The 27,176-nt window shown below is 66.6% G+C and overlaps 3 protein-coding genes across 12 annotated transcripts in view; all 3 read left to right on the top strand.

Annotated features, from left to right (window-relative positions):
- PACS2 (phosphofurin acidic cluster sorting protein 2) overlaps nt 1-8,013 on the top strand; it is a 29,938-nt gene extending 21,925 nt beyond the window's left edge. For 3 of the 7 annotated variants that reach the window (XM_054715673.1, XM_054715674.1, XM_054715672.1), the window contains exons 14-25: nt 112-216; nt 291-397; nt 558-712; nt 959-1,069; nt 1,391-1,499; nt 2,110-2,142; nt 4,018-4,060; nt 5,064-5,106; nt 5,363-5,498; nt 6,014-6,240; nt 6,371-6,484; nt 7,334-8,013. In XM_054715673.1, the coding sequence (XP_054571648.1) occupies nt 112-216; nt 291-397; nt 558-712; nt 959-1,069; nt 1,391-1,499; nt 2,110-2,142; nt 4,018-4,060; nt 5,064-5,106; nt 5,363-5,498; nt 6,014-6,240; nt 6,371-6,484; nt 7,334-7,452 (1,302 nt within the window). In that variant the 3' untranslated portion in view covers nt 7,453-8,013. Of the gene's footprint in view, nt 1-111; nt 217-290; nt 398-557; nt 713-958; nt 1,070-1,390; nt 1,500-2,109; nt 2,143-4,017; nt 4,061-5,063; nt 5,107-5,362; nt 5,499-6,013; nt 6,241-6,370; nt 6,485-7,333 lie in introns of those variants that run through there. The other 4 variants (XM_054715677.1, XM_054715676.1, XM_054715675.1 and 1 more) reach the window with 2 other exon arrangements.
- Nucleotides 8,014-9,998: 1,985 nt separating this feature from the next.
- TEX22 (testis expressed 22) lies at nt 9,999-21,604 on the top strand. Of its 3 annotated transcripts, none has more exons than XM_054715417.1 (4): nt 9,999-10,074; nt 10,914-11,115; nt 20,638-20,757; nt 21,298-21,604. In XM_054715417.1, exons 2-4 carry the CDS (start codon nt 10,951-10,953, stop codon nt 21,472-21,474), a joined length of 462 nt encoding a protein of 153 aa, XP_054571392.1. In that variant the 5' UTR covers nt 9,999-10,074; nt 10,914-10,950; the 3' UTR covers nt 21,475-21,604. The 3 variants fall into 3 exon arrangements, with proteins under 3 accessions (XP_054571392.1, XP_054571393.1, XP_054571394.1); XM_054715418.1 differs by lacking the exon at nt 9,999-10,074 and adding an exon at nt 10,466-10,604; XM_054715419.1 differs by lacking the exon at nt 9,999-10,074 and adding an exon at nt 10,644-10,692.
- Nucleotides 21,605-25,359: 3,755 nt separating this feature from the next.
- The window catches only part of MTA1 (metastasis associated 1), a 31,434-nt gene continuing 29,617 nt past the window's right edge, over nt 25,360-27,176 (top strand). For both annotated transcript variants that reach the window (XM_054715670.1, XM_054715671.1), the window contains exon 1: nt 25,360-25,528. In XM_054715670.1, coding sequence (XP_054571645.1) covers nt 25,501-25,528 — 28 coding nt within the window. In that variant the 5' untranslated portion in view covers nt 25,360-25,500. The remainder of the gene's footprint in view (nt 25,529-27,176) is intronic.

Here is a 27,176-nt window from a genome sequence, read left to right as displayed (position 1 = left end):
GGGGAGGAGGGGGGGAGCCCACTGTGTGGGAGGGAGGGGGTGTCGCTGTGGGGGGAGGGGGTTGCTGTGGGGGCCGCCGCTCCCGCCCGGTGTGGACGGCTGTGTCTCCAGATCCCCAGGAAGACCGTGTACGACCAGCTCAACCACATCCTCGTCTCGGACGACCAGCTGCCCGAGAACATCATCCTCATCAACACCTCCGACTGGCAGGGGCAGGTGGGCCGCGGCCGCCCTGGGGGTGGGGGTGGGGGTGGGGGCGGCCCGAGGCCCACCGTCACCCTTGTCCCCAGTTCCTGTCGGACGTCCTGCAGCAGCACACGCTGCCCGTGGTGTGCACCTGCTCCGCGGCCGACGTGCAGGCCGCCTTCAGCACCATCGTCTCGCGGATACAGAGATAGTGAGTCCCCCCTTCGCCGCCTTGGGGTCCCTTCACCGGCCTGGCCTGGGGTCCCGGGGGCTGCGGGCGGCTCTGGGTGGGGTGCCGGGCCGAGAAGTGGCCTCGGGGGGCCTGGGGCTCGGGCCCTGAGCGTCTGTCCCTCTGTCCTGCCGGCCGCCAGCTGCAACTGCAACTCCCAGCCCCCGACGCCCGTGAAGATCGCGGTGGCGGGGGCGCAGCACTACCTCAGCGCCGTGCTGCGGCTCTTCGTGGAGCAGCTGTCCCACAAGACGCCCGACTGGCTGGGCTACATGCGCTTCCTGGTCATCCCGCTGGGTGAGCGGCGCCCTCCCGGGAAGCTGGGCGCTGGGCTTGGGCTCTCGTCAGAACGCAGCGCGGGGCTCGGCGTCAATCCCTTAAAGCGGCCCGCCCGGCGCCGAGCCCCGCCCACTTGTGAACCCCCTGGCCCTGTCAGTCACCGAAGTGACGAGTCCTGGGGAGACCCTCCGGGCGCCCGGGAGCAGCCCTGCCTCGGGGTGCGCGGCGCTGTGGGCCGGGCCAGATGCCGATGCTTCCCCGCAGGCTCCCACCCCGTGGCCAGGTACCTGGGCTCCGTGGACTCGCGCTACAGCAACTTCTTCCAGGACCTGGCCTGGCGCGGCCTGTTCAACAGGCTGGAGGCCCAGAGCGCCGGTGAGCGGGGTGCACGCCCCCGCCAGCAGGGCTGGCGTCTCCCGGGACGAGACCCCACTGCACCCACCTTCCTGGGTGCCGGGACGGGAGGGTGTGAGCAGACAGGGCCCAGCCAGCACACTTGCTCTGCCCCCTGCGAGCCCCGAGCTTGGTGATGGGGCGCTGGGCTGGGAGAGGCAGGCCCGGGACCCTGGGGGCCTGGCAAGGGCAGCGAGGACCCGCGAGGGTGCAGGGTGCGGGGTGCTGGGACCTCGGGGAACAGGCGTTCAGGGGGGCCAGCACAGGCCTCACCGCCCCTCACGCCCCCGTGGCCTCGTGCAGTGCAGGACACGCTGGACATCGTGTCGAGGATCACGCAGTACATCGCGGGCGCCAACTGTGCCCACCAGCTGCCCATCGCGGAGGCCATGCTCACGTACAAGCAGAAGAGGTGCCTGGAGGGCCCGCCCGGGGGGTGAGGGCAGGCGCGAGGGCACCCCACACACACACTGCAGACCCTGCATCCCGGCTCCTCGGGAACAAACCCGCGGATCCACGGCTGGGCTGGGGACTGGGCTGGGCTGGGCCGGGCGAGGCCGTCCTGGCCTCCACAGCAGGACCCTCGCTGGCCCGGGAAAGCTAGGCAGGCTGGCCGAGTGTCTGTGCCGTGAGCCGTAGTTCCTCAGGAAGAGCTAGAAGAGCAGCCGTCACGGCCCCGCCAGCAGCCGGCGCCCCGGCCGGGGGCAGTGCTCCCCCAGAGCAGGCGGTCCGCAGTGGGGGCCGGGCCTGGGTGCGGGGAGCCGAGTGCACAGGCCAGAGCCTGGGGGCCCGGGGACTGAGCGGCCCCTGCTGGGCACGGGTCCTGGGGAGCCGGGTCCGGGGCTCATCGGGAGGTGAGCTAGCTGCCAGCTGTCAGCCCGTCACAGTAAAGCCGCTCTGCGCGGTGGAGGGCGGGCGGGCGGGCGGCATGCTGTGCCTTTGCGGGAACCTGCTGGCTGGGCCCGGGCTCCGTGCGCGTAATAACGTGTCCGTGTCTTCTCTCCTGGCGGCTTTCTGAAAAGGAAAAAGAACTTTCATTTTGACTTTACGCTCAGGTACCACGTCTCTGGGTCTGGCCCGCTCTGCCCAGGCTGGTCTTTAGGGGTGCTGAGCCTGTCAGCAAGGGGGTGCGTCCCGGCTCACCTCCTCCTCCGGCCGCCCCTTGGTGCCCTCCCCCGCCGGGTAGGCGCCCTCCTGGGAGAGCCCCATGCAGGGTCACAGGGTCATCGGGTCCTGGTGCCCCCAGGAGGAGGATCTCAGCCCCAGGACCATCCTGCTAAACACGCCTTAGGGGCTCGAGAAAGACCAGCGTGGTGCCCGCCGACCCCCCCCCCCGCCCCTCCCGCCCCGTGCAGGGCCGTGGCCGCTGCTCCCTGCTCGCCGCGGCGCGACGACCCTGCAGCATGCCCGCAGCCTGGGCCCAGCTTCTCGTCTCCCCAAGTCGGCTGGTCTGAGCAGCAAACCAGGGTTTTGGGGGACCCTGGCCCTCCCCCCGTGCCTGCACCCTGCCTCTGTGTGACAGGGGTGACACTGGTGCCCGGGGAGGGGTCTCCGACAGCCCTGGGTGAGCCCAGGAGGGCCCCGCCTGCCGGCCGCCTGCGCACAGGGCTTGGGGGTCAGCAGGTCAGCCTCTGCTGGGACGGAGCACACCCTCCTGTCCACCAGGAGACGGTGGGCGGTGGGCACAGCCCGCCTGGCCCTCCCAGCCCAGCCCCAGAGCACCTGCCGGGAAGGCCGAGGCGATGCGTGCTGTGTGCGCCCATCGCTGAGCCAGAGCTGTGGCCGCCCGGGGACAGATTGAGGGGTCTCTGCGGCAGCCCGTGTCACCCCTGTCCCGCCGCCGTGTCGGGGCTGATGTCTGCATGGCCAGGGCGTGGCTTGGCTTGGAGAGTCGGTCGGCAGCGTCCGTGTTGTGGGTCCCCAGCCCTCGCCTCCGAGTGCCGCTCCGGGGGCGGGGCTGGGGGAGCGGCTTGGTGGGACTGGCCGGAGCCTGAGGCCGCGCCCCCCCCCCCCCCCCCCCCCCCCCCCCGTGCAGAAGCCGCCTGGGCCCCGGCGGGGCTTTGCTGTCCAACGTGGCGCAGTGGGGCCGCTTCCCTCACCCGTGGGCCTTCAGAGCAGCGACGGGACGGACCGCCTGTCGCCTCCTTAACCCAGCGTGTGCTGGGTGTCGTGTGGGGTGGCCTGGTGCCTGGGGCGGAGGCCCTGTACCTGGTGACACCCCAGGCCATGTGGGCACAACGGCCAACCCTGTACCTGCCCTCAGGCTCCCGGGTTGGGGGAAGGGACAGAGGATCAGCTGGGACAGTGGCCAGAGCTCGACCTCAGCCAGAGGGACGCCACCCATAGGAGGAGGCAGGAGGCACCGCCGTCCCTGAGGCTCTGGGAGACAGGAGGCCTGGCCGACCTTGCCTGTGACCTTCCCAGAGGCCAGGGCGGAGACCCTCCTCCAGCCACTGCGGGGCCTCACGCCTGGCGCCCGAGAGCCCTTGGCCAGCCCCGGCGGGGGACCAGGCAGCCGCTGCCAGAGGCTCCCCGCCGGCCTCCCCGGCCTGGGGGGGGGGGGGGGGATGGGGGGGGACCGCAGCGCCCGGAACTTGTGCAGAGCCCGGCCCACACGAAGCCACCGCGGCCCACGTGCCCGCGGCTCACACTGCAGCTCGGCCGAGAGCTTGGTCTGGCCGTGGCTGCTCTTGGGCGTCGTGTGTTGGGACGTGGTGTGGCCCCCTCGCCAGGCCAGGCCTGGGCACACCTTTCCCCGCTCATCCGGGAGGAAGCCTCTGCCCCACGGCCGCGGAGGCCCGGCTGGCCCTGGCGGTGTGGCTCAGTGGCTAGAGCGTCGGTCTGCCGACTGAAGGGTCCCGGGGTTGATGCCAGTCAAGGGCACGTGCCTCCGTGGCAGGCCCCTGAACAGTGGCTTTTCCTCCTGGCAGCCCCGACGAGGAGTCCTCGCAGAAGTTCATTCCCTTCGTGGGGGTGAGTAGTGCTGTGGGTGGCGGCCTTGCCCAAGGGTTCCTGCGTTCTGCCGGCTCTGTTGCTGGGGCACTGACCTGCCAGCGGTCAGATTGTATCGTCTGGTTTTGCATTAAGTGGATTTTTCCAGAACCATCTCCGCCAGTCTGAGCCTTCAAATCACTCCTGTCTCAAAGCTCACGACCTTATGTCTAGTGGGCGGAGAGGTGACTGGCAGGCTCGCACCGTCCTGGTGCAGGCGCGTGGGGCTCGGCCTGTGGCCTGTGAGCCTGGAGGTGCCCCCCCCACCCCACCCCCCGCGCTGGGAGGAAGGGTGGCTCCAGGCCAGCCAGCTGCTCTCCCTCCGCTGCCCTGAGGTCTCAGCCTGGCGTCCACTGCGTGCCCCCCCCGCCCCCCCCCCCAGGGCCGGAGGCAGCCCGGCCGACGGGCTCCCTCGGGGCATCAGTCCGGGCACGTGCGGGGGCCTGCTGCGGGAACGGCCAGCCCGCCGTCAGCGCAGCCACAAGCCCCTCGACCCGACGGCACGTGGGACCGGGCACCACTTGTCACCGCGGTCGCTGTAAGCGGCCCGCGCACGGTCCGCTCCGGCGTTGGCGCCCGTTGGCCCCACGGGGCTTTGAAGCAGCGCCTCCGGAGCCGGTGCCCGGGGCAGCCCCGGGCTCTGTGCCTGAGCGGGTGGGGCTCCCTCGCACCGTCCTGACCTCACTGCGTGGCCTGGCCGCTCACGGGCTCCTGGTGGCCCAGAGGCTCCCACAGAGGCCTGTGTCCCGAGCTCAGGCTGCAGCCGTGGCCCCGGGAGGGCAGGGTGCCAGCTGCGTGCCGCCACGGCCTCCCCAGCGCCTCCGTGCGGGAGGGCCCCGGGCCGCGCCGTGCCGTGCCGCCCTGTGCGGGGCTCTGCCCACGGACAGGAGGAGCTGGGACCCCGCTCTACCGCCGTGGCTCCCGCGGGGGCATGGGAGCCGGGCCCCACACCCCACGCGCTGCCAGTGTGCCTGTTGCTTTGCAGGTGGTGAAGGTGGGAATCGTGGAACCCTCCTCGGCCACGTCAGGTACCCCCACCAGCTCGAGGCCTGAGGGCACAGCCACGTCGGGGGGTGGGGGGAGGCCCCTCGTGGTCCCTGCACTGCCGATGCGCACCTTGGGTGGCCCCTCCACCCGACATGCCGGGGAGGCCTGGCCGCTCCCGGCACCGTCCCCTGCCTCCATGCACCCCAGCCCACGGGGCGCCCAGCCCCCCGCCGCGTCCTGGCACCGCCCACCAGGCTGCTCCGGGCTCAGCGCTGTCCCCCTAACTCCTCCCCAAAGGAGACTCGGATGACGCGGCCCCCACGGGCTCCAGCGTGCTTTCGTCTACCCCGCCGTCCACGTCTCCCGCTGCCAAGGAGGCCTCGCCCACCCCCCCCTCCTCCCCGTCAGTGAGTGGGGGCCTGTCCTCCCCCAGGTAAAGGCGGCCACCCCACCCCGTCCCTGGACCTGCTGTCCCCTGGCTCCCGTCCACTCCCCTCCCTCCCGACACCGTGCGGCTCGGGTCCGAGAGCGCTGGCAGCGTGCGGTCACTGCTGCCCGGTGCAGGAACGGAGGGTCTGCTGGGAGGGCGTGGGCTGGCGTGGACAAGGATGCCTGGCCGTGGGGGTGGGCGCAGGTCCCGGGCTCACTCAGGAGACGACAGCTCCATCGGGGACAGAACCACGCAGAGTAAGAAGACAGGATGCCGTCCACGGACGGGGTTCTGGGGACCACGACACGGAGCGGGTTCGGTGGGGTTAGCAGCCCCTCTCGGGTCTCTTGTGAGCAGAACTCACGCTGACAAAACGTGTGCGGGCCCTGAGGTCACGGCTGCCCGGCTTCCCGGCCCACAGCTGTGACGAGGCTGTGGGCCAGCATTCTGACGGCCTGCGTCAGCCACGGGCGCACTGCCCGCCGCGGCCGACGGTGAGCCTCCCTCTGCTTCCCCAGCCAGGGCGTCGGCGCCGAGCTGATGGGGCTGCAGGTGGATTACTGGACGGCGGCCCCGCCCGCGGACAGGAAGAGAGACGCGGAGAAGAAGGACCTGCCTTCGGCCAAAAGCACGCTCAAGTGCACCTTCCGGTCTCTCCAGGTCAGCAGGCTGCCCAGCGGTGGAGGGGCCGCAGCCACGCCCACCATGTCCATGACCGTGGTCACCAAGGAGAAGAACAAGAAGGGTGAGTGGGGGCTGTCGCAGGAGCAGGGCACCCGTAGGCCCTTCCACATGCCACCGGGCGGGGTGTCCCCGTGGGCAGGGGTCCCAGGCCCCAAGGAGGCAGCCGGCCAGCACGGCCCCTTTCCTCCTAGTGATGTTTCTGCCCAAGAAGACCAAGGACAAGGACGTGGAGTCCAAAAGCCAGTGCATCGAGGGCATCAGCCGGCTCATCTGCACGGCCAAGCACCAGCAGAACATGCTGCGGGGTGAGCGCGGCCTCCTCCTCCCGGGCCTGGCCCCTGGCCCCTGACCCCTGACCCCTGACCCCAGGCCCCGGTGCTGTCTGGAGCAGGCAGGCAGCCGCACGCCGCTGGCAGCTTTCTAAGCCAGCTCAGCGTGCCTTCGTTTTGCTGTGAAGCGCCTGCTGCTCGAGCCGGGCTTCGGTCACGCTTCTCTGAGGCACTGAGTGTGTAACCGCCTTCCCACTCGGAGCAGTGAGTTCTCGACCCCTCTGCTCCTCCGGAGGAGGCGTGCGTCTGAGCCTCTGGAGGCTCTGCCCGAGACGGGGGGGCTGCGGGGAGGCGGGTCCTCTGTTCGCGGGCTCGGCTCATGCTGGCGACCCTGGGGGTTGAGAACTCTGCCTTCCTGCCCTGACTGGTTCCATCAGAGGGTGTTCCCACCCGTCTGCAGACCCTGCTGGGGCAGCAGGTGTGAGACCAGCGGCCCCCACGCCAGGGAGAGGTGGCCACGGGGGCTCAGAGGGCAGCGGCCCCCACGCCAGGGAGAGGTGGCCACGGGGGCTCAGAGGGCAGCGGCCCCCACACCAGGGAGAGGTGGCCACGGGGGCTCAGAGGGCAGCGGCCCCCACGCCAGGGAGAGGTGGCCACGGGGGCTCAGAGGGCAGCGGCCCCCACGCCAGGGAGAGGTGGCCACGGGGGCTCAGAGGGCAGCGGCCCCCACGCCAGGGAGAGGTGGCCACGGGGGCTCAGAGGGCAGGCGGCAGAGCCTGGGGGTCGCTGGGGGAGTCAGGCCCCACAGCGTGTCCCGGGCCCGGCCGGAGGGGTGGGTGCGCCGTGGGCCCAAGGCAGGCGGGTCAGGCGGTCTTGTCCCCGCAGTCCTCATCGACGGCGTGGAGTGGAACGACGTGAAGTTCTTCCAGCTGGCGGCCCAGTGGTCCTCCCACGTCAAGCACTTCCCCATCTGCATCTTCGGACACTCCAAGTCCCCCTTCTAGCCGCCTCGCCCTCACGGCCCCGCCCGGCCGCGGCTGTTCTGTTAACGTTTCCGTTTACGACAGACAGACCGGGGCACAACAGAAACCGTCTTAAGTGCGACTGCTACAACCTGGAAACTAACGGGCGGCCCGCGGGGAGCCCCAGCGCTCTGCTTACTAACCAGCCGCCCCGGCGGGCGGGCGGGCGGGCGCTGTGGAGCTGGGGACTCCAGGAAGGTGTGTTTCGGCCTCAGGACCCCTAACACTCCGGCGAGAAGGGTTCTCGCCTTCTCCACCTGCCCTTCCTGGCGGCCAGGACTCTGCTTCCCCGTGGAGCCGGCTCGGCCTGCGCCCAGGACTCTGCTTCCTGGCCCCACAGACTCAGCCGGGCGGCCAGAGGCCCAGGGCTGGCCCCCCGTTGGGGCGTCCTGAGCAGAACCCGGAAGCAGCCGGCCGGCCCGGGCCCAGCTGCCAAGGGGCCCGGCCGCCCGCTCGTGGTTCCCATGAGCTCCATCCCCCGGGCGCGGAGCTGTGACAGCAGCAGCTATTTTTAATGCTTTTAAATACACGTTACAATGTGGCTGCCAAACAGGTTCATCGCTCCTCAGTCCCTTGTCCCAGCCAGCCCCCCGCCCCGGCCCAGCCACACGCCTCCATGACCCGCTCCCGCGGGTGGCTCTTGACACACCCTCTGCCTCTGTGAGTTGTCCCCGCCCCAGACTTGGCAAGCACGTGGCCGCCTCCTCGCCCCACCGCCAGCCCCACCTGCTGGCTGGGGGTACAGCAGCATTGGGGTGGCCAGTGGACACTCAGGAAGGTGGCTGGGCGCTGTTGGAGCTGTGGGGACAGCCAGAGGCCCCCCGCAGGGGCCGGGTGGCCTCTAGGCCAAGCTCCTCAGAATTTGGGTTTGGGTCCTAGTCGGCAGCCCTACCCTACACCTTCCCACGCAGCCAGCATCCTCCCCAGTCCTGCTGCACCCCCAAAATCCCACATCCCAGGTCTCCGCAGGGAGGGCCCTGGCAGCCCCGGGGGCTGTGGGCCCCGTTTCCTACGGCTGAGCCACGCCGCTGTGCTCAGATGCCAAGTGCAGGGCCGGCCCATCCCTCCTGGACGGGTCTCCTCCTCCGGGTGGAAGACAGCCTCCCTCACCTCCCCCCCGGAGGCTGTCCAGGACTGAGTGTTCATGCCAAGGGCTTTGGGGCAGGTTGGCAGAGAGGACTCGGGCGCGGCCGTGGGTGCAGCCCCGGCCTCGGGGAGCCTGTGGGCCGAATGCTGGGCAGAGGGCCCCTCCCAGGGAGGACCTCCTTGCTGAAATACACCTTCCGACGGGGCTGGGACCCTGCCTGAGGCAGCCCCGGGCTGGGGGCCCTGCCTCCCCTGGGAGAACCTGGGTGAGGGTGCAGGCCACGGAGCCCACAGCCCCTCTGGCAGTACCTGCCTGGGCCACACCCCAGCAGCCAGCCTGGAGGCCTGAGCCTCCCGCTCCTGCCCACCACGAGCCAGCGCCTGGTCACCGCTCAGCGGAAGGAAGCAGGTGTGGGCGACACGCCCTTGACTTGCGTTCTAGCCTCAGAGCTGGTGTTGGGGGAGGCGGCCAGGCAGGGCTGTCCTGTCCATCCTGGCCGTGGGTGGCCCCTTCCCTGGAGCATCCTGCCCCTGTGCCTCCTTGTCCACCACAGCTGTGCCCTGTACCCTTGCGGGGAGGGCACCTGGCACCTCTACCCTGTGCCCCGGGACCTGCAGAGCTGCCCGCCTGCCACGCCATCCCTGGGCCTGGGAGGTGGTGCAGACGCCTCGGCCACCATGATCCGCTGAGACCTGGGCTGCACGCCCATTGCCCGTTGCTCTCAGCGATGGCGCTCCCCTTGCCGGCCTCAGAGCTGTTCTGAGGGTCTTCCCTGTACAAGCCTCTGCCCCTCACGACATGAGCAGGGGCGGGCAGTGGGGGGAGCAATGTGGGCTCCATCCAGCGGGCCGCCCCCTCTGCAGGGGCCAGGCCGGCTCCGGCTCCCGGGTGCTGTGGGCAGCTCCCCCTCACCCACGCCTCCTGCCTGTCCCTCGGCCCCCGGGGTCAGGGCCACGGCTGGGGAGGAGGCCGCTGAGCGAGGGGGGCTCCGTGCAGAGGCCATGGCATCCCAGGGGCCGAGGCGGCCTCGCTGCAGTCACCCCAGACGCGGACCTGACTCCGCGGGGGTCGGGCCCCCCCCGCCCGGCCTCCTTGGGGCGGGAGGGAGACGGGGCCGGGGGGCCGGGGGGCCGTTGAAAGGGAAACGGCTCCTGTAAATCGCCTTTCGGGGAACAGACGCTCAGCGGTCCCGCCCGGACCAACGGGCCGTTCGGGGTGCTGATGCGGCACTAGTGCCCTGCAGCCGCCCAGGCCCCGCCGGCCGCGCGCCTCCTCCGTCCCGGGGCCGCGGGCAGGGAGGGCGGGCTCCGGGCCGGCAGGAGGCGAGCCGCGTGGCGCGGCCGCTGGCGGGCGGAGTCCAGGGCGCAGGCGCGCACGGGCCGGAAGCGGAAGCGGCGGGGCGGGACCTGCAGCGGAAGTCGCTCGGCTGGGTCCCTTCGAGCTTCCAGAATTCCGTGGGTCCCACCCCTGCCCTTCGACCTTCCCACCACCGTGCGCCCCGCCCCGCCCCTCCCTCCGTAAGCCAGTGTGCCCCGCCCCCCACCCGTACCCCAGTGTGCCCCGCCCCCCCACCCGTACCCCAGTGTGCCCCGCCCCTCCCTCCGTACCCCAGTGCCCCGCCCCTCCCCCACCCCCGTACCTCACCCAGTGTGCCCCTCCCCCACCTCCTTCCATAGCCGAGTGTGCCCCGCCCTCCCCACCTCTGTACCCCAGTGTGCCCCGCCCCCTATGTACCTCAGTGTGCCCCGCCCCTCCCCACCCGTACCCCAGTGTGCCCCGCCCCCACCCGTACCCCAGTGTGCCCCGCCCCCCCATCCGTACCCCAGTGTGCCCCGCCCTCCCCACCTTCGTACCCCAGTATGCCCCGCCCTCCCCACCTTCGTACCCCAGTGTACCCCCTCTCCTGCTGACCGCTGTAACCCATCTGCTCTCCCCTGACCGCCCCCCCGTGGGCCCCTCCCAGTCTCTGTGTGTCCTGACCCCCTCCCTCTGCCCCCCCCAGTCAGCAGATTCCTCTGGGCTGGGGGTGTGGTTCTGCCACGTGGAGGTGAGGTCACAGGGGTTCGGAGGCGGCGGTGGGGGGAGCTGCGCCCCTCAGTGTCGCCTGCGGGGGGCCTGTGCCGGAGCAGAGTCAGGTGGGGGGCCCGGGCCAGGAGCCGGACCGGGGAGCCCGCGGGAGGCAGCAGGACGGGGTGGTGGCGGCTCCTTCCTGGGGGACCATGAGGAGCCAGTGGCCGCAGGAGCTGAGGACCAGGGTACCCCGTGGGGTCCACTGTGGAGGGTCAGCGGCCTGAGGCCCGGCCACTGGGGACAGTGAGCCCCGCAGAGCCTGACGGCCTCCATCTGCCGGGGGCAGGGCGCCCCGGTGCGGACCAGCCGGCTGCCGGCCGAACATGAGCGGCGGGAAGCACGTGCTGGGAGGCGCCCCCGGGAAGAAGCCGGGACCCACGCTCTCCCAGGAGCACGGGCTGCCCGCGCCCCTGCCCAGCCGGCCCAACGTCCAGGCCCAGCCCAGCGCGCAGAGCCGCAACCAGCAGGCGCTGGAGACGCAGGACTGGGTAAGGGGGCAGCCTGCGCCGGGGCTCCCCGCAGGACGGGAACTCGGGGCGGCTGGGTGGACAGGGCTGAGGGCCCCGCCCAGCAGGGGGGCTGGGACACAGGGTACTGGCTCTCTTCCCACAGCCCTGGTTGGGCACCAGGGTGGGCTCGCAGCCCTCCTGCCTCCATAGCTGCAGGCCGTCCGCCTGCCTCTGCTGGGCACCTGGGAGGGGGCCCCTGAGACCAGGAGAGGCCTGCTTCACTCCTCACAGCGCCCCACCCTGGGGCCACCTGTGCCCCCCACCCCCCGCCCCCAGCTCAGTTCCCACACAGCAGCTGCCGCCAGAGTGGGCGTGAGCAGAGGAAGCCAGACGCCCCGGAATTCCGTAGGGTCCCCCTGTGTCAGGGTCAAAGCCTGGACAAGCCAGGTGCACACAGTGCGTGGGGGTCAGAGTGGGGGCCCCGAAGAGCTGAGTTCCCAGACAAGTCAGCTCAGATGTTGGCGTGGTCGAGGCGGGCGGCCTGGCCAGCGTGGTTCAGTGGACAGAGTGTGGGCTTGTGGACTAAAGGGTCCCGGGTTTGATTCCCTTCAAGGGCATGTACCTGAGTTTCAGGCTCCATCCCAGCTCTGGTTGGGGTGCCTGCAGGAGGCAACCAATCAATGTGTCTGTCTCCCATCCATGTTTCTCTCTGTCTCTCCCCTTCCCTTCCACTCTCTCAAAAGCAATGGAAAAACATCCTGGGGTGAGGATTTAAAAAGCCCACACAAAACAGAAATGTAATTAAACAGGCGGAGGGAAAGAGAGAGCGGGCCCCCCGGCTGCCCGCTGAGGTCGCTGAGTGCCCTCCTGGCCAGGTCCTCCACCGGCGGGGGTGGTGGGGGGACCCCTCGGCCGACTTCTCAGGCCTGGCAAGCCCGGATGTCAGTGCACAACGTGCCCCCTGTGGGCAGACGGGGTTCTCTGTAGCCAGGAGGAGCCTGGCAGCTCTTGGGCAGGGTGACCCCTCCCACACCGGTGTTCGCAGTTCTCAGAGGAAGGCAGGGGGCTGTGGGCACGGGCAGGTGGGGCCGAGGCCGGGAGGCAGGAGAGGAGAGCAGGATAGAAAGGCCCAGGGGGAGGTGGCTCCGAGGAGAGGGGTTTGGACAGAGCCCCAGAAGGGGGTGCAGACCCCTGTTTGCAGGCTCCCAGAATGTGGTTTGGGGGTGCGGAGTCCCCGCAATGTCTCCCACATGCTGTTCCTCTCTCCCCTCTCATCTGACCTCTTCCTCCCACTGCTCCCAGCCCTTGAGGGACGTCCACGCTTGCTGTGCTGTGAGGGACGCACCGGCCACGCTCCCTGCCGTCCTGCGTGGTGTCCCTCCCCCTGGCCCCCTCAGCGTGCCCCGTTCCTCCAGACCGCCCCACGCTGGCCCCTTGTCAGGCGTCCCCTCCCAGGGAGCCGCGCTGACTAATATAAGTCAACCCCACCTTTTCCCTTTGTCCCTGTCCCTTTCCAGCCCAGGTCCCAAGGGAGCCGCCCTGATCTGCAAGGTTCACCGTGGGTGCCCAGTGCCCAGCGTGAGGACACGTGCTCACAGACGGGCAGCACCCTCGGGTGGAGGCCTCCCGCGGAGGTCCGCAGGCCCCAGGCCCCCGCGGAGGTTGGGCAGCTGACTCTCTGCTTCTGAGGAGCCTGCTGAGCTGGCCAGAGGGCCGCTTTCTGATGGGGGCGCAGCTGGGCACAGTGGGCGGGTCAGCACTTGGCAGGAAGGGGTGCTGTCCCGGCCAGCAGGCCCCCAGCTCCCTGCCCTGCTGACCTCGGTCCCTCTGAATGGGACTTAGCCGGCCCTGGGCGAAAGCTTCTACGTGAGGGGTACTGACCCCTAGGAAGGAAGAACCGGAACCGCGGCTGTGCCAGGCCGGGCGGGGCATGCTGAAGGTGGCACCACCCCCGGTAACCTCGCCCTCTCGGAACAGTGGGCCCATGCGGCTGGCCAGGGAGGTGGGGGAGGATTGTGAGCCCCGGGGAGGTGGCCGCACAGCACCCTGGGAGACCTGTGGCTGCTGGTCAGAGCAGGGCTGGGGTCCGTCCACAGACAAGGCCGGAAGCGGGTGCAGGCGGCGACTCGGGAATCAGCAGCCTTCCCAGGCCTAGCAGCAGACGCTAGGAGAACATGAACGGACAAGGCCCTGGGACAGCGGGAGTCACCCTCACAGGAAGTGGCTCATCTGTGGAGCCGAGCTGGAAACCACTCCACAGCACTGCCCGGAGCCTGAGCAGGAGGAGACTGGTTTCCCGGGAGGGGGCTGCCCAGCACGGAGGGTTCTCCCCGGCCCGCCAAGTGCGGTGCCATCAGTGGTGAAAATGATAAACTTTTCTTTTCCAATACGGCAAACTGCTCAAACGGAAAAGTAAGAATGGGCTCAGCCCTAGCAGATAGGAAGTCAGAGCTCAGAGCTCCCGTTTGGAAAGCAGGGGTCCTGGCCTCTGATGCATGAACAGTAGAACAGAACAGAAAATCGAGACATTGCCCTGGCCGGTTTGGTTCAGTGGATAGAGCACCGGTCTGTGGACTGAATGGTTTCAGGTTTGATTCCGGTCAGGGCACATGCCCAGGTTGCGGGCTCAGTCCCCAGTGGGGGCGTGCAGGAGGCAGCTGATTAATAATTCTCTCTCATCATTGACGTTTTTATCTCTCTCTACCTCTCCCTCTCTGAAATCAATAAAAAAATTATTAAAAAAAAATAATTCCAAAAAATAAAAAATTAATTTAAAAAAATGAAAGTGCCATATAAAAATAATAATAATAATAATAATTCCTATCACCTCACACCTGTCAGAAGAGCTATCATCAACAAACGACAAGTGCTTGTGAGGATGTGGAGAAAAGGGAACCCTCGTGCACTGCTGGTGGGAATGCAGAGTGGTGCAGCCACTGTGGAGAACAGTATGGAGTTTCCTCAAAAAACTGAAAATGGAACTGCCGTTTGACCCAGTAATCCCACTTCTAGGAATATATCCCAAGAAATCAGAAACACCAATCAGAAAGGACATATATGCACCCCTATGTTCATAGCAGCACAATTCACCATAGCAGAGATTTGGAAACAGCCCAAATGCCCATCAGTAGATGAGTGGATTAAAAAACGGTGGTACAGGGGGAGAGAACCAAGATGGCGGCATAGGTAAACACCTATACTTGCGGCCTTTCAAAACCACATCAATATTACAGATAAAAGGCAGAAAAACTCCCACCCACAACCGCAGGAAAGCTGGCTGAGTGGAAGTTCCACAACTAGAGAGGTGAAGAAAGCGCTGTGAGACTGGTAAGAGGTGCGGAGGCACGGAACAGGCTGGCATCTGGATGTGCAGCTCTTTTAATCAGGAGGGAGATACAAGCTCCCAATTGCTCTGAACTCCAGTTCCGGGCGAGACTCTGGGGGACCCAGGCACAAATGGAGAAACTGGACTGTCTGACATCGTGACAGGAATGCGAGGGCGGCTTTCTCTCAGAGGCGCTCGCATTGATCATTGTTCCTGCACGGGGGCGTGGGATGCGGAGACCCGGGGACCTCTCTGGTGCAGGACTGACTGGCAGCCATTGCTGTTTGTTCTGCCCTGGTGATTCCTAGAGACCCCGCCCCACCCAAGTCACAACCCCACCGCATAGCGGTTTTTGCATGTGAATGGCCTGTCCTTTCTCAGCCTAAAACCTGTCAAACTGCAGCTGGGTCAGAGAGCCCCAGAGCTTCCAAAAGAAGGCCCAAGGCCCGGCAAGCAGCAGCCTGCCTTGCTTCACAGCTGGGCCTTGTCTGGGCACCTCCATACCCCAAACAAAGAGGAGGAATCTGCAGATCGCTCTGTAGCTCCTGCTGGGTGGCATCAGGCAGTGGCTGACTTTGCACCTCCTTGGAGACCCAAGAGCCAGTGTACCCAGTGGTCAGTGTCAGAACATACCAGATTACAACTCCTCACATCCATAAGCAACACACTCAAGGGGCAGACTCAGTGAGCACCAAAGCCCCACTGAAGCAAGTCCTGCCCCATAAGGGTGTCTCCAGCACAACACTTCTCCCATTGTAGACACAGCTGGTCCTCACAACCAATTGGCCTGGAGGTCAATTCCTCCCAGTGACACCAACAGCAATCAAGGCTTAACTACAACAAGACTGTGCACACAGCCCACAAAGGGGTGCACCAAGAGCATCCACCTCAGGTGACTGGGGAGACTGAGCCACTGGGCCCTATAGGACACCAACTACACAAGGCCACTCTATCAACTCAAGGAGACTTAGCAGCTACCCAGTACATAGAAACAAACACAGGGAAGCAGCCAAAAGGCAGAGACAAAGAAGTCACAAATGAAAGAAATGGATGAAAGCAAACTACTGGATATAGAGTTCAAAACCACGGTTATAAGGTTACTCAAGAATCTTCTAGAAACCTCCAAGAAATTTAGTGAGACCCTCAAGGATATGAAAAAGGACCAATCAGAAATTAAGCATACACTGACTGAGATAAATAATAATATAGAGAGATTCAACAGCAGACTAGAGGATCTCAAGAATCAAATCAAAGATTTGAAATACAAAGAAGCAAAAAACACCCAACCGCCAAAGCAAAAAAAAAAAAAAAAAAAAGAATCTAAAAATATGAAGATAGTGTAAGGAGCCTCTGGGACAACTTCAAGTGTACCAACATCTGAATTATGGGGGTGCCAGAAGAAGAGAGAGAGCAAGATATTGAAAACCTATTTGAAGAAATAATGACCGAAAACTTCCCCCACCTGGTGAAAGAAATAGACTTACAAGTCCAGGAAGCACAGAGAACCCCAAACAACAGGAATCCAATGAGGACCACACCAAGACACATCATAATTAAAATGCCAAGAGCAAAAGACAGAGAATCTTACAAGCAGCAAGAGAAAAACAGTTAGTTACCTACAAGGGAGCACCCATACGAATTGTCAGCTGATTTCTCAACAGAAACTATGCAGGCCAGAAGGGAGTGGCAAGAAATATTCAAAGTGATGAAGAGTAAGAACCTACAACCAAGATTACTCTACCCAGCAAAGCTATCATTCAGAATTGAAGGGCAGATAAAGAGCTTCACAGAGAAGAAAAAGCTGAAGTTCATCACTGCCAAACCAGTAGTATATGAAATGCTGAAAGGTACTCTTTAAGAAGAGGAAGAAGAAAAAGAATTATGAACAACAAAGTGACAAGAAATACATATCTATCAACAAGTGAGCCTGAAAACCAAATGAATAAAAAACCTGATGAACAGAACAGACGGTGAATGTAATAGAATCGGGGGTGTGGAAAGGGAGCAGACTGACAATTCTCGGGGGGAAGGGGTGTGGGGGTGCGGGAAGAGATTGGACAAAGACTTACACCTATGGACGAGGTCAGTGGGGAGGGGGGGAAGGCCTGGAGTGGAGTGGGAACCGGGTGGAGGGGAGCAATGGGGGGAAAAAAGAGGAACAACTGTAATAATCTGAACAATAAAGATTAAAAAAAAACTGTGGTACATCTACACAATGGAATATCACGCTGCTGTAAAAAAGAAAGAACTTTTACATTTGCAACAGCATGGATGGAACTGGAGAGCATTATGCTGAGCGAAATAAGCCAGTCGGGAAAGATAAGTATCACATGATCTCACTCATTTGTGGAATATAGTGAACAACAGAAACTGATGAGCAAAAATAGACACAGAGACGGAGACGCATCGAACAGACCGTCAAACCTCAGAGGGAAGGCGGGGGGGGGGGGGGAGGTGAAAGATCAACCAGAGGACTGTACGCATGCGTATGAGCATAGCCCGTGGACGCAGACAGTGGGGGCAAGGGCGTGCTGGGAGGTGGGATGCGGCGGGGGAGAGGTCAATGGGGGGGGAATGAGACTAGGTAATACTTTCAATAATGAATGTTTTAAAAATCCTTAAAAAAAAAGAAAATCAAGACATTGACCAAAATACCTACAGACGAGAGGAGACTTTTCCCTAAACCAGTGGTCGACAAACTCATGAGTCAACAGAGCCAAATGTCAACAGTACAACGACTGAAATTTCTTTTGAGAGCCAAATTTTTTAAACTTAAACTTCTTTTTTTTTTACTTTATTGATTAAGGTATCACATATTTGTCATCAAACCCTCCCCATTTTTTTTAAAATATACATTTTATTGATTTTTTACAGAGAGAAGAGAGAGGGAGAGAGAGTTAGAAACATCAATGAGAGAGAAACATCGATCAGCTGCCTCCTGCACACCCCCTACTGGGGATGTGCCTGCAACCAAGATGCATGCCCTTGACCGGAATCGAACCCGGGACCCTTTCAGTCCGCAGGCCGACGCTCTATCCACTGAGCCAAACCGGTTAGGGCTAAACTTAAACTTCTTCTAATACCACTTCTTCAAAATAGACTCGCCCAGGCCGTGGCATTTTGTGGAAGAGCCACACTCAAGGGGCCAAAGAGCCGCATGTGGCTCGCGAGCCACGGTTTGCCAACCACGGCCCTAAACTGTGTTGGGCACGTTGTAGCCCTGCCTCTCACGGAGAACCAGGACAGCCTCCAGTCAAGGCCGATGCCCCGAGAGGACTAGAAGAAACCCTGGAGTGGGGCGGCCCTCTAGCCGAGCCTCAGAGTCCGGAAACCACGGGAGAAAGGGACACGTTGAGCGGCGTGAAGGGCGGCAGATCGGCTGAGGGAGAAGACGCAGCCCCTCGTCGGTGAAAGGCCAGACTTCTCAGCCGGTGGTGCCGGGAGCCCTGGCGCCTCCCGCACAGAAGGAGGGCCGCCGGGCGGGAGGGAGCTCGGACGCAGGAAGGCGAGTGGACGAGCGCAGAGTGTCAAGTCCTGGGAGAAGCGTCGCGACCTTGGAGTTGGCAACGGCTTCTCGGCCGTCACACCGACCGCACCAGCCGCACCGGCAGCAGACAGTGAACTGGACGGACGTCACGGACACGCAGGCGTGGGCCTCAGAGGGCCTTGTCCCGGAGGGGAGCCGGCTCCTGGCGGGAGGAGATATTCCACGTCACGTGTCTGAGAAGGGCTGGTATCCGGGATGCGTGAGCATTCCCAAAACTCAACCACAGTAAAAGGAATCCAACGCGGAGAGCAGGCACAAAGCCAAACACACAACAGGCCAAGGACGGGAGAGGCAGTCCCCAAAGACACGTGAACGGTCGTCGTCAGTCACAGGGCAGCACGCGGCCGGCCACAGCGAGACACGCTCAGACCTGCTGGCGGCTTTAATGGTTAACGAGACCAGCGAGTGAGAGCTGGGGGATGTGGAGACGGAGCCCCGGCGCCGTCGGCGGGAGCGAACACGGCCAGGCGGGGCGGCTCCGGGGCGGATGTGTGGCCCAGCAGCCCCCTCCCGGGCGTCCGTGGGGAAGGCCAGGAAGGGAGACGCAGCGGACGTTTGCAAACCCATGTTCACAGCAGCCTCTGCACGGCACCCAGAGGTGCCAGCGTCCACCGGTGCGACGTGCCCTCCGCCCACGGGCAGACGTCCTGCCCGGCTCCCTCCTGGATGGGCCTGGGGCCGCCAAGCTGAGTGGAGAGCACACAGGACAGACGCTGTGAGCCACGTGCTGTGGTCTCTAGAAGCGTGAGCTCGGGTGAGAGAGGGCGGCCGGCGGCCGGCCGGGGAGGGGAGCTGGGCTGGGTTTTTGTTTGTTCATGTGTTTTGTTAATCCTCACCAGGACTTTAGGGAGGGAAAGGGGAGAGGGGGAGGGAGGGGCTTCGTATGTGGCTCCTCTATTTATGCATCTTCGGTTGCTCCTGTATGTGCCCTGACCAGAGATCGAACCCGCAACCTGTGCGTATTGGACGGTGCTCTGACCACTGAGCCACCTCCAGGGCCCCAGGAAGTTCTGTGGCAGCCGCAGAGCTCCCCGGAGTGAAGGGCGGGGGGCGCTCTGGGCAGTTACGAGAGGAGTCAGACGTGAGGATGGGAGGGCAGAGGTGAAGGAGGGCAGCCATGGGCCCAGCCCACGCGGGCACAGACCGCCCTGCGGACGCCGCCAGCCGCCCGGACACTGCCCGTCCTCCAGTCCCCGTGGCTCTCCGGAAGCAGGGCTCTGTCAGCGCAGCGCGTCCCCAGGACCCGGGGGGCGGGGGTGCCCAGCACGGACGAGCTCAGAGAACCTGCGGAACAAATGAAGGTGCATGTGTCACAGGAAGCTGTGTCCGAGGAGGAGGACTTTGGGAATTTATAAAATGCTCAGATCGACCGAAGGAGGAAGGCACACCATCTGCCTCAGTGGAGGAGGAAGAACGTTAGTAAATCCCAGTGTATTTCCTTAAAACAGAACAAAGCTGAAGCCCTAACCGGTGTGGCTCAGTGGATAGAGCGTCGGCCTGCGGACTGAAGGGTCCCAGGTTTGATCCCCAGTAGGGGGCGTGCAGGAGGCAGCTGATTGATGTTTCTCTCCCATCGATGTTTCTGACTCTCTATCCCTCTCTCTTCCTCTCTGTAAAAAATCAATAAAATATATATTTTTTAAAAAGCTGAAAACCTGTTGTCTTTTTAAACATTAATTTGTTGTTGACAATAGTGTCCCCATTTCCCTCTGCCCCCTCCACCCATTCGTCGTCATCGTCCCCCCCCCCCCCCCAAGCTTAACGGTAGGCAGGGCCGGCGTTTCTGAGGGGACCTCATTGGAGTGGTCCTCGCAGACTCGCACAGGCAGGGATGCGAGCGTCGCCATGACGATGGGAGAGCCTGCGGGAACGGGGGAAGGGAAGGAGCGACACCTGAGGAGAAGAGACCACGTGGTCAGCGTTTGCGCTCAGACGTTGTCTACGAGGAACCCACGGGCCAGTTCCCACAACCACGCAGGACAGGGGAAGGGTGGGTGTGTGATCGCCATGCGAGCTGCGTCGTTCCCACGCAGTGAGAGCACGGGCGGGAGTGCGGGGAGAGAGGACCGTCCTGGTGCGACGCGGTGCAGGCTCCCCCCCCCCCCCCCCCCCCCCCCCCCGTGTGACAGCAGAGGCCCTGCCCGGGGGTCAATGTTTGAAACCCGCCAGGTCCCCCATAACTAACCAGTGCAGTCCCAGTCTTGTTATACTTGTTTGCATTTAAGTATACTTTTATGGATGTCAGAGAGGAAGGGAGAGGGAGGGGGAGAGAGAGAGAGAAACATCAGTGCTGAGAGAGAACCATGGACCAGCTGCCTCCTGCACGCCCCACTGGGGACTGAGCCCACAACCCGCATGTGCCCTTGACTGGAATCGAACCCGGGACCCTTCAGTCCGCAGTCTGGTGCTCTATCCACTGAGCCACACGGGCCAGGGCTGGGCCCGCCTTTCTTGAGGCCACAGCAGTTTGGCGGCTGCTCTCAGGCCCCGCGTGCTGGGGCCCAGGGCCGCCTCCGGGTGAGGCTTCCCGCCTGGGCCCCGTGCACCGCCCAGCCGCAGGGTTGGGGGTCCCGCCCCGGGCGCTAGGCAGAGCTGCGAGGCCCTGGCCTCGGTCTTGGGAGCCCCCTCCCCCCCCCGCGGAGGGCACAGAGGGTCTGCGGGCCCAGGGACCTCTCCTCTGTCCCCTCAGGTGTGCGAACCGCCCGAGAGCAGGCGCCCCACCCGCCACTGGAGCCTCAGCATCGAGGAGCGCAGGCAGCGGGCCCTGCAGGACGCCATGCAGAGCCGCCCCGGCTCCCACAGCGGCCAGGTGCGGGGGGGCGGGGGGGAGCGTGGTCATGGACACCCCGACCCTGCGCCCTGACCCTGTGCCCTGACCCTGACCCTGTGCCCTGACCCTGAGCCCCTGACCCTGTGCACCTGATCCTGCGCCCTGACCCTGTGCCCTGACCCTGCCCTGACCCTGACCCTGCGCCCTGACCCTGCGGCCCTGACCCTGCGGCCCCTGACCCTGAGCCCTGACCCTGAGCCCTGAGCCCTGACCCTGAGCCCTGACCCTGCGCCCCTGACCCTGAGCCCTGACCCTGAGCCCTGACCCTGAGCCCTGACCCTGCGCCCCTGAGCCCTGAGCCCTGACCCTGCGCCCCTGACCCTGAGCCCTGACCCTGAGCCCTGACCCTGAGCCCTGACCCTGCGCCCCTGAGCCCTGAGCCCTGACCCTGAGCCCTGACCCTGCGCCCTGACCCTGCGCCCTGACCCTGAGCCCTGACCCTGCGCCCTGACCCTGAGCCCTGACCCTGTGCCCTGACCCTGCGCCCTGACCCTGCGCCCTGACCCTGCGGCCCCGCAGGACATCCTGCAGATCGTGGCACGACTGGTGTCTGAGGACGTGGACAGGGACGTGCTCATCTTCCACCCGCCCCGGTCGGCCGAGTCCACCCACGCCTTCCACGCCTTCCTGGCCCGCAGCTCGCCTTTCTGGCACAACATGACCTCGGCCTGGACCTCCGGGTGCCCGCCCTCCTGAGCCCACCAGGCCTTTGGGGGCCTCCACCCCCCAGGGGCCCGGGCCCGCCTCTGCCCCCTCCGCCCGGCCTACTGCTGGGCTCCCTGGTTCCCTCCGGTGCCCCTGACATTAAATGTGTTCCAGGACTGCATTCCTCAGCCCCTGGGGAGGCCACGGGGGGGGGGGGGGGCAGAGGTTTGGGCAGGGCTTTGGAGGGCATGATGGCCCTCCTGCTCAGAGACCCCATGATGAAGGGGGTGGGTGTCGGGGGCCAGGCTGTGCGGGGCGGGATGATGCCCTGTGCCCGCATCCACGCCAGCAGGTCTGAGCGGTGACAGCGCTGTTCGGTGGCCGAGTGGCTCTAAGGCTCCGTGGGGGTCACTGGGGACCCGGGGTCCACGGGCTCACACCGCCCTCCGCCCTCCACGTGGTCTCGGGCCTCTGCATGAGGCCTCCCCGGGAGCTGGCTCTGAGGTGGCCCCGGCACCCCCCACGCCCGCAGTGGCAAAGCCGGGGGTTCAGGGGTGAGGCTGAGCTGGGAGCTCCCGCTGCCTCCCGAGGCCGCAGCGCGTGGGGAGCCACATCCTCTCCGTCCTCCGCAGAGAGCGGCTCCCAGACCCACGCAGGCCCCGGGCCGGGCCGGGCCGGGCAGTGGGCAGGGCTGCCTTCCTTCCCGGAGGTGCCAGGGCACAGTCCACCCGGCCTCCCAGCTTCTGGAGCTGCCGCACCCCTGGGCTCGGCCCTTCGCCGTCTCCCAGGTCAGCAGGTGGCGTCGACCCCTCCGCCTCCCTCCTCTCCTGCCTCCTCTGCCTGCTGGGGCCCTGGCTTACCTGGCTGCTGGGCTCCGGGGAGCAGCCTCCACCCGCTGCCCTGAGAGCGAGCGGTTCCGGCTTGGGGGGTCGTGCGCGTCTGTGGGGGGACTGTCTCCCACAGGCTCCGGCGCCCGGGGGGGAGGGAGTGTGCTGCTCACCCACAGGCGCCCACAGCCAAGCGTGACCGGACCCAGATGCCCACCGTGCCCAGGGGAGGCCCGAGGGCTCCGCGGCAGACGGGGGACAGCATCGGCCTGGTGAGGCCGTCGCCGTCACCGATGACGCAGACGCTGCCTCGGGGCCTGCACTGGTCCCTCCAAACCGCCGCCGCCCTGCTGTTCCCACTGGTGGCCTCCCCCTCGGAGCAGGCGCTCAGGCCGCCCGGACACCCCGGGGCAGGGAGGACGGCCTCCCGGCGGCCCCTGGTGCTCTGGCACCGTCTGTGCCGTGGGTCCGGCCTGAGTGGAGCAAGGCCCCTCGAGACACCCAAGCAGAAAGGGGCGCCCCTCGGCCCGGGCCCAGCCAGCAGCCGCTGCCCCCCCCCCCGAGAAAACGACGCCTTTGGCTTTGCAAGAGCACTCGCTATAGAACAGTCACCAACAATGCCTTTAAAGTGCCTTTTTATCGATGTCAGAGGACGGAGGGGGGAGAAGCATCGGTGATGAGAGAGGATCATGGACCGGCTGCCTCCTGCACGCCCCGCATTGGGGATCGAGCCCACCACCCGGGCCTGGGCCCCCACCAGGAATCAAACCTGTGGCCTCCTGGTTCATAGGTCGATGCTCAACCCCTGAGCCAGGCCGGCCGGCCAACAGGACTTTGTAAGATGTTGCCCGCGGTTTCACCACCAGGTAACCGCCGCCGCGGTTGGGAGGGCCATTGGCTATTTCTAGAGGCCGGGGCAGGGCCGGGGGCCTCCCGGAGATACTGCTTCCAAATGACAGTTCTGAGGGGGCAGGACTGCTGGGACGAGGGGAATGCTGCTGTACCCCAACTTTAAAAGATCCTCCGAGACTGTTTAGAAATCACAAAACCATGAAGGGGCAGGAAGGACACGTCTCCTTGGTTTGAGCAGCGAGGAGCTGGGCGTCCTGCCCCGTGTGCCTCCCGCCTGAGCCCCTGGGTCCCCGCGCCCTGGAGGCCCCGTGCCCGCTCACAGCGCCCCTGCCCCTCAGGGTGGCGGCTGCAGCCTCAGTGGCTGGATTTGAGGCCGGCATATATACAAATAGAGTTACCTTTTTTTTATTGTTCAAAGTATTACGTATGTCTCCTTTCTCCCGACTGACCACCCCGCCCCTCCCACCCCCAGGGCGGGCCCCCAGGGCCCCAGTGTCTGTCCCTTGGTTATGCTAATGACTTGTATGTTTTTAAAGACCTTCATGGGGGGGGGGGTCCAGGTTAACGGTGTTTTCTGGAGGCCTTCCCGCCCCCAGGGGGCTTGGCCGGGAAGGTTCCCAGGCTCCCGCTCAGGCTCCAAGGGGGGCCGGTACCTGTGGGGAGATACCTGCAGGCTCTTCGGGGCCTGGGAGCCCTGGACCTGCCCCGCAGGGCGTCTGCGCCCCCCCCCCCCCCAGCCTCTCCTCGGGCCCCACCTCTGTCCTCCACCCTCCGAACGGGCCCATCCTTCTGAGCAAAGGCCCTCCGGCCCTCCGGCCCTCAGCCTCCAGTGGCAAAGCCCGTGTCTCGGGCCTGGGGTCCCGGCGGTGTGGGCCTGGCCTGCTCGCCCCCAGGAGACAGGCCCCGGGCCCTCCTCCACTCCTGACCTGCAGGCAGCGCCGCCCCCCCCCCCCCCCCCGCTCCTGCTGCCCCGGGTGCTGCGAGGTCGTCCAGCCCTCACGCCCGCTGCCCTGCCCGCTCTGTTGACCTGCGGCCAGGCCTTCAGTCATCCGGACCGGACCGGACCGGGCTGCCCCGCAGCGGCTCTGGGCCCAGGAGCTGGCGGGCCTGGTGGCGGGGAGGGTGACCAGGCGGGCGTCGGCCCTGCGCGGTCCCCTGGGGTTGACCAGCATCGCGCTGCTCCCTGGGGGCCCACCTTCCCCCTCCGGGGGGACTTGGAACTCGGGGGGCTTCCCGCAGCCGTGGCCACCTCCCTGGGCGGAGGGAAACCGGGGCTCCCTCCCCGGCGGGTGGGTGCCGGTGCCCGGCGCGGCCTCCTGTCTGGGGAGGCCGGGGCGCTGGTGCCCACAGCTGCTGGCACTTGTGGGTCAGGGTGTGGGTGCTGGTAGGAGACGGAGACGCAGGCCACACAGTGGGACGGAGGGGAGCATCCCCCCACCCCCTCACCCCTCACCCCTCAATATCCCCCTGTGCTTCTACCTAAGCCCCCCCATCAATCACAACTGTGGTCCCCCCCCATCAATCACAACCGTGGTCCCCCCCATCAATCACAACCGTGGTCCCCCCCATCAATCACAACTGTGGTCCCGCCCCTGGCACCCCTCCCCTGACCCTGGGCTGCGGCCGCGCCCTCCTGGGACCCCCCACCACTCGCCAGGGCCTCCAGGGACCTGTGCTGGGGCCTCCCCGGGCGCCCTGCACTCAGCTGGGGTCCCCGAGCTCCACTCCGTGTTCCTCAAACTGGACCCTCCCTCCCGCCATCTGAGGAACCGGGGCAGGAACCGGGGTCTCGCTCCGAGCAGCCCCAGCCCTGCACCCCGTCCCCCGCTGCCACCCCCGTCTCCAGCTTTCCCCGGAGCCTCAGAGCCCGGCACGGGGGGCGGGGGACGGGGCACACGGGGGGACCTGGGCACGGGGGGAGGGCACAGCGGGGCGGCGGGCACGGGGGGGGACCGGGGGGACCTGGGCACGGGGGGGGAGGGCACAGGGGGGCGGCGGGCACGGGGGGAGGGCACACGGGGGGGACCTGGGCACGGGGGGACCTGGGCACGGGGGGGAGGGCACACGGGGGGAGGGCACACGGGGGGAGGGCACACGGGGGGGGGGCACACGGGGGGAGGGCACACGGGGGGGGGGGCCGGGCCAGGGAGCGGCCTGGACCCGCGAGAGGTGGGGGCGCCCGGAGCCCGGAGGCGGCGGGAACGAGGCCCCTCCCCCGCGCGCGCCCCGCCTCTTCCTCTCCCGCCCGCGGCCTCGGTCCCTGCGCGGCCTCCGCGGCGGCGGCGGCGGCAGCGGCCCCTTTAAACCGCCCGCCCCGCGCCCCCGCCCGCCGCCCGCCGCCCGCGCCTCCATTTTCCCGGCCCCGCCGCCCGCGCTGCCCGCGGCCCCGCCGCCGGACATGGCCGCCAACATGTACAGGGTCGGAGGTAAGGCCGCCGTCCGCCGCGCCCGGCCGCCCCTCCCCCACCGCCGGCCCCGCACCCGCCGCCGCGTCGCCTCCACCCGCCGCGGGGTGCGGGCCGGCGGGGCGCGCGGCCCACCTGTTGGGGCGCCTGCGTGGCGGGCCCGGAGCGGCGGGGGCGGCGGCCGAGCATCCTCGGGGCGCGGGCCGGGCCTGGGCCCCGATGGCCGAGCGCCCCCCGCGGGAGCACGTGGCCCCGGCGCCCGCCGCTCCCGGCCCGCGAGTCTGGGGTCCCCCGGCCGGCGGGTGCGGGTGCGGGCAGCGGCCTCGCGATGGGCCCCGCCTGGGCCCGTGTCCCCGGGGCCGCCGCCAGGCCGGGGGCTCCCCCCGCAGCCCCGCGGGGTCCCCGGCCACAGGCCCCCGAGGCACCCCGAACTTTCCCTGCTTCCTTCCGGCGCCCCGGCCCCGCAGGGGGCGCCTTGCAGAGCCCGGGAGCGGCCGCGGCCGGGCGGGGTGCCGAGGGGCCGCTCCCCGCTGCGGGGGCCCCAGGACCGGCTCTGGGTCTGGCCCGCCCTGTGCCCACGGGTTCTGAGCGGGTCCCCATCGGCCTCGCGGAGGTGGGGTACCCGGTGCCCCCCGCGCCCTCGGTGCCCACGGCTGGTGGGGTGTCGGCGGGGAACAGCACCAGCCCCGCCGCTTCTCCGCGTCCCCCGTCCCCAGGCCGCCCCTCACTGGCCGCCGACCCCTGGGTGTGGGGTCACGCTCTCCCGGGCCCCCTCCGGGCAGTGGGTGCCCGCACCCCTCTTGGGAGCAGGGGCCTGTTCCCCCCACTTTGGGGGGAGGCAGGAGTGTCATCCCCAAGGGTGCTCCTCACCACACCCCAGGGAACCCCATCACAGCCACCGATGACCCTGGTGCCCAGACCCTGGTGCCCAGACCGGCCCCTCGGCCTCAGGGCTCCTCCCCGTCCTGCAGCCCCCCTCTCCATGCCACCCCCGTGCACCTCCCGGGGACCCCTCCAGCCTGGCCTGTGGCTCCTGCTGATGTGACAAGGCCCTGGGGCCCCAGCCCACACCCTGCAGCCCACCTGCCACCCCCTGGGGTCCCAGCCAGAACCCCCTCCTGCAGTGCCCCCCTCCCCCCCAAGCCTGGCCCTGGGTGGTGAGGAAATGCAGGACAATGCCAGTCCCCGGGGAGAAGCTGAGGGCAGGGAGGGCAGGGAGCTGGGGCCTACGCTGCCCTGTGCCTGCCTGGGGGGGGGGGGGGGGACTCAGGGTCTCCCCTCCGCCTGGGCTACAGCCCTGGCCTGTAGTCTCCTATCCGGCTGAGAACTCGGTGGGGGCCTGACCACCCCAGCCTTCCTGTGCCTCGGTTTCCCGTGGTGTGGACAGCTCCTTCAGGGGAGGCCCGTCCAGTCCCAGGTCTGCGTGTCCCCCCTCTGAGGTGTCCTGGGGTCCCCTCCTTCCCTCCCGAGTGGCGCTCTGCAGGTGTGACGCCGGCCCCTCGGAGCTCCCTGCCGCTCCCCGTGGGAGACTGCGTGTCGCCGGGTTTCTGAGCGGGAGCCGGGGCGCCTGGGCTGGTCCCGGGTCCTGGCAGGGCTGGAGGTCACGGCGGGCCGCGCGGCAGGTGAAAGTCCTGTGGGCAGTGCATCTGGCGAGGGGAGGGCGTCTGGA

This window comes from Eptesicus fuscus, chromosome 5, assembly GCF_027574615.1.
Source record: "Eptesicus fuscus isolate TK198812 chromosome 5, DD_ASM_mEF_20220401, whole genome shotgun sequence".
NCBI lineage: Eukaryota > Metazoa > Chordata > Mammalia > Chiroptera > Vespertilionidae > Eptesicus > Eptesicus fuscus.
This window is presented reverse-complemented; position numbering and strand designations above follow the sequence as displayed.